We start from the raw sequence: 9,743 nt of genomic DNA, 5'->3' as shown, positions 1-9,743 counted from the left end.
TGTCAATTCCCAACTCATACGTAAAATAGTTCTAGTTAACATCTGACTAAAGTTGTCTTACACTATAATCAGCCGTGCTGACCAAAGCTGAGTTAATTAACTCAAGAAAATACAGTAAGTCAGCTTAACTAAAACGAAAAAGTTATATTAGTTCCTAACCCCCCTTGGAACTAATCACACGGGACCAACAAGTATGTGCTTGAAAGTAAGGATGAAGACACATTGTGGCATGCATAATGGCTAAGAACACTTTCTTGATAGGGGAATATCGAGGTTTTCCCCTTTTTAATAGTTTGCTCAAATTATATACCGAAAAAAATTCCGTTCCTTTGACTCTTACTAGAACCATAAGCACCCATTCTTTTGCTAATGTTAAGTAGAGTTTGAGCATATCACCTTCCTTTTGCGCACTAAGAAGATATGAATAAAAAACTTTTTAATACCCTTGAAGGCCTCTTGACTTTCGTCATCCCATATAAAAGGATGATCCTTTTTAAAAAGTTTATAAAAGGAGAGACATTGCCGAGTTGAACAATATATGAATCTCCCCAAAGCTATGAGTTTACCACTAAGTCTCTACACTTCGTGTAATGATTTTGGTAGTTGCATATCGAGCGCCGCAACCACCTTATTAAGGTTTGGGCTCAATCACCCTTTTAGAGACCACAAAGTCTAAAAATTTGGTTGATCGAGTCCCAAATATGAATTTCTTATTATCGAGTTTCGTTTAGTATTGTTTAAAGACATCAAATGCTTGTTTGATGTCCTTAGTATGATCTTCAAGTCAGACACTCATCACCACCACATCATCAAACATTTTATTAACCAATCTTTGATACGTTGCTCCCACATTCTTGAGTCCAAAAGGTATCACCTTGTAATAGAAAGTTCCTTCATGTGATGCGTGGTGTTTTCTCCTCGTCATCTGGGTTCATAGGTATTTGATGATATCACACAATGCAATTAATCATAGACTGAATTTGGTGCCCTGTTATTTGATTGACTACTTGATTAATATTAGGCAAATGGTACTAATATTTTGTACAAGCCTTATTAAGATCATTGAAATCAACACATATATGATAAATACCATTTAATTTCTTCAACAATACCACATTTGTCAACCACGTCAAATAATGGACTTCTCGAATAAATCCCACTTTCAATATCTTCACTATTCCCTTTTGAATTGCCTCTAACTTGTCCATTTTGTGATTACATATCTTTTACTAACATGATCCTTGTATGGGTCAATATTCACCCTGTGGGTCATCTGCTCAGGTAAGACACCCTCGATGTCTGACGGCTCCAAGCAAAACATTTTTATATTCACACAAAGTGTATCGTATCGACTTTCTCAAGGTCTATGAAAGTTCGACCCCCATTTTATCGCTTAACATCAAGATGAACATAAACTACTCCTTCTAGCGATTTTGGGTCAAATCTTCGCATTTCGAGCATGCAAGGTTTTTACAACCAAAGTTCGCCACAGAGCCAAAGCTGCCCAAGGTATTTTCCAAGCTTCCTATCTATTACCATGCACATGCACGTTGAGGACTCATTCATTACAAGTGAATGACATCATGAGCCTTCGCATGTTAACAATAATACCAATCTCGATAAGCAACGACCTGCCAATTATGGCATTGCAATCCAACACCATATCTACCACCATAATTCTACTTCCACCATTCATGATCGTTTGTCGCCTTCCAGTGCAATAAAAAACCTTTTTGTTCTGTTATAATCTAACACCATATCTACCACCATAACTTTTTCTTCCATCATTCGTGGCCTTTTGTCGTCTTCCAATACAATACCGTTATAATCTAACACCATATTTACCATAATAAACTATACTTCCATTATTCGTGTCCTTTTGTCGCCTTCCGATGCAACGGAAAACCGTTATGTTGAATTTTTTTGAATGATGTTTAAACTTCCCTTAATTAAACAACATTAGATTTTTTGTTTCCTTGTTGAACTCAACAACATTAGATTTTACTTACACCATTTATTGCTTAGAAACAAAATTACTACTACTAGTAGTAGTTTTCCAAGTATATTTCAAGATATTAAGACCTATTTATGAGATGTAATTAAGAATTAATTACAATTAAGAAGAACCGGGTCCACAAACCACAACAGAAGAACCAATCAAGCGAAGAGTAGAGTAATACCCACTCCTTTAGTATATAAAAGCTCAAATTTATCACAGCTTTAAGCTCTCTCTCTCTCTCTTCATCCTCTCGTTTCTCAGATTCTAATAATAACCAGGAGGATCTCTCTCAGGTAATAGCTCCATGATTCTCTCCGTTGTTTTTTGGTATATATTCATGCTTATTTTGTTGATTTCGCTTTCAATTTTAATATCTGAAAGGATCTAGGGTTTGTTAATTCTGTAGGGGTTTTTATCTTCTGATTTTCGAGGATGGCGTCGAAGCGGATCTTGAAAGAGCTCAAGGATCTCCAGAAGGATCCTCCTACCTCTTGCAGCGCAGGTTATTTCATCTTCACAATCGAGATCTGCACGCTGCAATTTATATTTTATTTTATTTTATTTGGTTGATATCGATGATCTTTATTTTTTTGTTTTCTATTTTCGTTTTGGTGCTAATCGGAATTCTGTTGTGTTTTTTTTTTTTTTTTGATGATTTTATGTCTGGATATTATGATATTGAATTTTATTTTATTTTTTATTTTATTTTATTTTTCTCTTTTGCATGTTCATCCAGTGTTGGAATTAGGTGGTTTAATAGCTAGAATAGTTTTTTAATGTTAATCTAAGTGTTGTAATTATGACACGGGTGTTATAATATGGAGCTTTCGCTGTAGTTATTTGATGTGTAATTTAAATGATAGGAGACTGAAAATTTTATTTCTGGAGGGAAAGTTAGGTCAAATTTTAAATAGAAAAGTTCATTAATGTTTTTAAAAAAAAAATTAAGTTCATCAATGTTTTGATTGATCGGTTCACATATAAATGGTAACTGGTCTGATTCCCAAATAAGGTGTTTATCTTAATGGATATTGATATTCATCATGCTTTTCTAGTCAAGGCTGATTGAAGTTCGAAAGGATATTATAAGCTATTGTATTATTTAAAACACTAGTGTCTATTTCGTTAAATTGCACGTGACTTGTTATTATTGTCGGTGTCTGTTGGAGTTATGCCTATCCTTGAAAGTTATAAGTTTTGATATTCTTTTGTTTGTGAGTGTGTAATTTTATTAATATGACATGAAAGTTATAGTATTATCTGCATCCCTTACTTTGAATGACTTTTCAGGTCTATTTTTTGTGTGTATCTGATTGTGTCCGCTTTGGTTGATTTGCAAAGTCAGGCCCTGTTGCTGAAGACATGTTTCATTGGCAAGCAACAATTATGGGTCCTCCTGATAGTCCATATGCTGGTGGAGTGTTTCTAGTCACTATTCATTTTCCTCCGGACTATCCATTTAAGCCACCTAAGGTACTTGCTTGATTTGACTTGTGTCAATGAACTTGGTGGTAGTATTTATCTATGGGATACGATTTGAGTGGTTCTAGTTTGAGTTGGTGTGCCATTAGTATTATTATTAGTGCTTCTTTCCCTTCTTATGTATGAGCTTTGATGTGGGCATGTATTTCATTTTAGGGTATTTTTAGACTTTCCTGTATCCTCTATTGCTAGTTTTCAAAGGTTTGATGACATGGAAAAACATAATGGCTTCTGATGTAAAAATCCTCTCTGGCATGCGAAGATGATTGTCAACTTGAAGTTCTTATCATTGGTTTGGAGTTGTGACCTCTACATTATTTGCTAGTGTTCTTTGGTTGTCAACTGTCAATATTAATCTTGGGCTTCAACTAAGTTATGAAATCGTGAGGATGTTCAAGGTCAAGGAGATGGCATTCAAATTCTTCATGAAAAGAATATCTTTGTAATGAAAAGACATGGCTAGAAAATCTTTTGAAAGCATTGCATTTGCTTCAGCCTCTGGTAAGACAGTGACTTTAATTTCAGGTAAACGGATAGCCAATCTAAGGACGACGAACAAAATCCAGCGCTGGTGTTGCTAAAAATAGGTCAAAGGAATCATCATCAGATTTATCATGAAGAGGTTACTTTTCTAAGGAAAAACTTGTTTAGAAAGCCTTTTAAGCAAATTTTATTTGCTTCAACCATTTGGTAGGGTGGAGTGAGTGACCATATTTTTTGGTGAGGGATGATGCCTGAGGAAAGAAGACAATGCTGTAAGTTGATGTTACTAAAATGAGTTTACTTATGGAGCATGAGGATATGCTGAATTGCTGATCGGATGCAGTTGAATGGGATATGTAACTTTTGCAATTTACTTATCTTGTCTGGATGGGAATGTTGATTATTCACCATTGGTCCTGTTCAGTGATGAATGACTTTGGATATGCTTGGCCCTTGCCTGAACCCAATATGTGTTCCTGTTTTTAAATAATATTTTGTAATACGTTCTATAATACAAACACACTAGTTTTCAAGCCTGGCCCACCTAACTATGTTCAGCCCAGTCGGGTGAGTCCTGTGACCCATGTCCATTGTTCCTGCAGTATTTCTATTTCTCAATAGTTAAATTATCTTTCATTATTGTTTCTTCTTTTTTCTGTGGCATTTGCGTATTGTTTTCAGTTATTATAATTGACTGTATCCATCTTAAGTAGTTTTGTTTAACGATGAGAGTGTTGCAAATTGTATTACATGGTTTTTTAATCTTGTAGTGCTTTTCTGTTTGATGTTTTACCCAGGTTGCTTTCAGGACGAAGGTCTTTCACCCTAATATCAACAGCAACGGTAGCATTTGCCTTGACATTTTGAAGGAGCAGTGGAGCCCTGCCCTCACCATATCGAAGGTTATTAATTTTTAGACTCAACAATATTGGTCCTGATTTGGAATATCAGTTTAGTAGTTCTGCTTGTACATGAAAGATTGTCTTGTGCCGTACATAAATGTTTTATTTTGTCATTACTTTTATCTCGTAAGATGGTTATACTTGTAGTTATTCAGGATAAAGAAAGATAGGTTAGCTGTGCAGGATAAAGAACTCATCATAGAATCTACAGGAAGAAGTGGTGGGTGGCTATTGTTTTCAAAACCTTAGGAATGGAGTAGGGTTCCAAAACCTTAGGAATTGAGTAGGGTTCTAAAAGCTTAGGAAAATGTTTGAAAAGGTAAAACATTTTCCTCACTCTCTTTGTATATTTTCTGTTGACTAACTTAAAGTTTTCCGTTAGCTTATTTTCCTAGGTGAACAAACACCGGAAAATCAAGAAAATATTTTCTTTGCTCAATATTTTCTGACAAACAAGCGGGGCTCCAGTACCTCAGTAGCCCGCTTCTTTTGTTCCTTGAGACGAGGAATATGGCTCTAAAAATTTGAAATAAAATTGATTTCGTGCTCAATATCCATTATACAAAATTTGAAAGCTCTGAATATTGTTCTCACATCATAAAATTGTTCTTCCAAAAAGCATGGATTCCTGCTTTTGTAAAAAGCTACTTTTCATTTGTAAAAGGCAAATATGAGGTCTCTAACCAAACATCTACAACTTTCCATTTTAAAGTGAAAAGTCAAACATGAGGAGAAAACGGAGTAACCAAGCGCCCCTTAGCCCTAGACAACAAGCTCTTGGCATTCCATGTTTGGATGTATACAACTTTCCATTTTAAAGTGAAAAGTCAAACAGTGAGTAACCAAACATCCCTTGGCCCTAGGCAACAAGCTCTTGGCATTCCATGTTTGGATGTATTTTTACTCAAGAAAACTATAGATATGTATTTGTGGTAAGGGTGTGTCGTGTCATAATTGTGTTAATATTTGTTCATCTCCGTAAATCATCTTATTGTGGCAGAAATTGACTCTAATCTGTAGGCAACAATTGATTGCTTTATTATAATCAATATTTTTTCTTCAGGTGTTGCTTTCGATTTGTTCTCTGTTGACGGACCCAAACCCCGACGACCCTTTGGTACCCGAGATTGCCCACATGTACAAGACTGATAGGAGCAAATACGAGGCAACGGCAAGGAGCTGGACCCAGAAGTATGCTATGGGTTAAAAACTGTGCTGCTTTTGTGTGTGATAAGGGAGGGCTTCTTTACCTGTGGCTTTGGTCTTTTAAGTTAAGAAATTATGTAATGAATGAATGGATGATGAAAGTGTTAACTGTGTCTCTCTATAAGTGGACCAACTGGTTTATGCCCTTCCGAAACACCATTTGCTGCTTTTAATTGTTTGTATGAGAAAAAAAGAAAACTTATCTTTAGAATTTCCTTTAGCTTCTACATATATCTTTTACTCAAATCATTCCCCGTTTTAAATCCAAAATTTCAACAAATTGATTGATTGTTTACTGTGGTAAATGGACAATTTAATTGCAGTAAAAAGGTACATAAATAATTCAATAATTCAATTATTTAATTAATTGAGGGCTTGTTTGGTTTGGCTGTTCGTGTTAGATGATCAATGTGAGTTGATTTCCCCCCTAAATTAGGATCAAGGGTAAAAATGGTCCTTGAGAGATGATAGATGTAAGTTGGTTTTTTTTTTTTTCTAATAAATTTGAAATTAATAGTCACAATGGTTCCTTGAAATTGGCGTACCGATGTGTAAGCTAGGATTTTCCGAAGAAGCATCGCTTCTTGCTATGGGACTAACGGGAGTGTTCGTATCTTGCTGTGAACTAGAATCTTCTACTCACATTTTTAGATTCCTCTGTGCTTATACTTATCCCCTAATGTTTCGTCTTCCATGAATGTGGAACCGACACTTATCTTAGGTAACAACTCGTTTATGAAGTTATAGTTGTAATTGAATTGAGTTGAGTTTTGGCTTGTTTATACTCAGTTTGGTAGAAAATAGATGAGTTCGAATTCAAGATCTTGTTCGTTTATGAGTTGTAGTTATGAAACACCATTTAAAACTCATCTTTAGAACTTTTTTCAACTTCATATATCTTTCCTTAGACCATTCCTTCGTGAGCTTATTTTTGTTACTAGGGAGCCTATGTGCGGATTTGGAGAGGATGCTGAACTCCTTCTGGTGGGGCTCAGGTAATTCCCTCTTTTGGGATTCGCTGGATGGCCTAGGATCGGCTTTGTAGACCGAAGATTGATGGTGGTATGGGATTTCGCAAGTTGAGGGAATTCAATGTAGCCCTCTTAGCCAAATAAGGATGACTCCTTTTTCGTTGCCCTGATCCACTCGTAGCTCGAGTCTATAAAGCCTGTTACTTCCCAAATTGCTTCTTAAGGCTACGTTGAGTAACAACCCTAGTTTCATATGGCGCAGTGTCTTTGTTGGTTAGAGTCTAATTAAAAGCGGGGCTAGGAAAGTGGTAGGTACTGGTTCGGACACGACCATTTGCTCGGAGCCTTAACTCTCTGATTCGGAAAATCCCCATATTGATAGTCCCCCGAGTTTGGAGCCCCTGAGTTTGGAGCTTGAGGAGGCTACGGTGGACTATCTCCGTCTGGATGAGGGTAGACGATGGGATGAGAATCTGACGAGAAATTTTTTGTCGGATAAAGACTGCAATCTGATCCTCCAGCTCCCAATTTCATGACAATAGGTGCACAATAGATGGGTTTGTGCTATGGATCGAAAAGGAATATATGTTGTTAAGGAAGGTTAAAAGCGGCTAATGAGTAACAATTCTGCACATTCCCCTATTCTGTAAGGAGCTGACTGGTGTTCTATCTGAAACTTACATATTCCTTCGAAGGTTAAACATCTTGTCTCGCGGGCTCTTACCGACTGTCTCCCATCTCTAGTTGCACACCCAGAAGTATGTCCCTTTGAATCTGATCTGTCTGCTATGCTCGAATGTGGAGGAATCTTCTTATCATGTTCTGGTCTCGTGCTCGTTTGCAAGGAGAGTTTGGCAATTCTCGATAATCGGTGATATTAGTGGTTTGCACACCACCTTAATAAACTTCTGAAAACATATTCGGACTACTAATATTGAGCCAAGACAACAGATAACGTCTATTTGGTGGGCTTTATGGTGGAATAGCAACAACTTTATTTGGAATCATCAACTCAGTCTGCCAAGGGTGGTTTTCAGTAAAGCAATTGGATTTCTTAGCAGTTGGCAATAAGCACAAGTTAGGAATTCTACTGAGTAGACTTCACTTGCTCTTGCTACAACATGGCAGCCACCGCCCCCTGGCCGACTAAAGTGCAACACAGATGCATCCCTTCCTATAGATACAGAGGATGTTGGTTTTGGGTTTATAATTCAGAGTAGTACATGTGCTTTTATCGTTGCCAAGAATGGACGAATTCAGGCCCCAAAAGACTTCTTGTTGGCAGAATGTCTGGGATTTCGTGAAGCCATAAGTTGGCTAAAAACAACGACTATCGTGATGTTCTTATGGAATCTGATTCACAAATATTAGTTACAACTCTGATTCTTTGTTTGGTATGTTGATAAGTGATTGTAAAGGCTTCATCCATGCATTGGGAGATTGCCCTATTTCACTTGTTAAAAGATCTGCGAATCAAGTTGTCCATGTTTTTGTTAAGGTATTTGTTTCTATGTTTGATCTCGGAACCTGGAAACATGTCCCTCCTTTTAGTTGTAATGCCCTTTTGATTGATTAATAATATCTCATCATTCTTTATATAAAAAAAACTCCAAAGTTTCAACACAATGATTGGTTATTTACTGTGGTAAATGGACAATTTACTAACAATAAAATAAAAGTTTGTTAGTAATAAAATTATTCAATGTGTGACTATTAGGAGATAGAGGGCTTGTTTGGTGCTGTTGGTTTAGATAGGGATGACAACGGATAGGGTTTCCGTAGGTAGTGTCAATTCCAAACTCTTACTCGTAGCCGAGTTGAACCGAGCCGAATCTAGGTAGGCTCGGTATTGGCTCCTCAATATTTTCGAGCCGAGTTCTTTCGAACCGAACTTTGACGAGCTTTGACCGAGCCGAACTTTTATCGAGCTTCTAACGAGCTTTAACAAAATTAATTATATGTGCATAGAATAAGTGGCATAGGAGACAAAAAAAAAAGGTCTTATAACATACTGCATATGAGTTTAAAAAAATTATAAAGAAAAACAATCACATGTTATAGCCGAGATTCAAGAATAGTAGATGATAGTCATGGTCGGAGAACACAAACTCACATAAAAAAAGAATTAAACAATGAAATATACATATTAAAGTTTGTAATGTATTTTATTTCTTAATGAAATATATATAGTTATTAAAATAATCGAACATGTTTGCGAGCTTTGAACCAAACCTCAAGAAACTGAGGCTCAGACTCGTTAGTGCTCGAGCCTCCAAACTCGAGTAGATGCGAACTATCAAGGCTTAATGACACCCCTATAATTTATTTTTTCACGCTATCATAACACCCGCAATTCCAATATTTCGGAGACAGGAAGGGCCAGAATCATCTTGATAGGAGTGATTCTGTGCCCCCCGTCCCCTTTGTCTTCGCTCCTGCGTATAAGGATGATAATAAATTTGTGCCAACTTTTACCAGAAATGTCGCTGCAAACACTTAGAGGTTTCACTCTTCACGAGTTATAAATAAAACTCGGATCATGCTATTGAGTATTGGTTCGAGTGTTAAGAAGTTGGTGTTCATGTTTTTCGGCTTTAGTGTTTTAGTTTTCTACTCAATTGCCAGAGATTAGTATAAGATCCATGTTGGGTCTTAACTATCAGCTTGAGTTATTAGTTCAATTGGTTCTACAATATAATA

At 36.5% G+C, this 9,743-nt stretch overlaps 1 protein-coding gene across 2 annotated transcripts; it reads left to right on the top strand.

Moving 5' to 3' along the window:
• Positions 1–2,139: 2,139 nt before the first annotated feature.
• Positions 2,140–6,283, top strand: LOC136211086 (ubiquitin-conjugating enzyme E2 28-like). 2 transcript variants are annotated; one of them, XM_066002609.1, is made up of 5 exons: positions 2,140–2,292; positions 2,406–2,501; positions 3,345–3,472; positions 4,762–4,866; positions 5,930–6,283. In XM_066002609.1, exons 2-5 carry the CDS (start codon positions 2,432–2,434, stop codon positions 6,071–6,073), a joined length of 447 nt encoding a protein of 148 aa, XP_065858681.1. In that variant the 5' UTR covers positions 2,140–2,292; positions 2,406–2,431; the 3' UTR covers positions 6,074–6,283. The 2 variants fall into 2 exon arrangements, with proteins under 2 accessions (XP_065858681.1, XP_065858682.1); XM_066002610.1 differs by lacking the exon at positions 2,140–2,292 and having other exon boundaries at positions 2,388–2,501.
• The last annotated feature ends 3,460 nt before the right edge of the window (positions 6,284–9,743 follow it).

Source organism: Euphorbia lathyris, chromosome 1 (genome assembly GCF_963576675.1).
Source record: "Euphorbia lathyris chromosome 1, ddEupLath1.1, whole genome shotgun sequence".
Lineage (NCBI taxonomy): Eukaryota > Viridiplantae > Streptophyta > Magnoliopsida > Malpighiales > Euphorbiaceae > Euphorbia > Euphorbia lathyris.
This window is presented reverse-complemented; position numbering and strand designations above follow the sequence as displayed.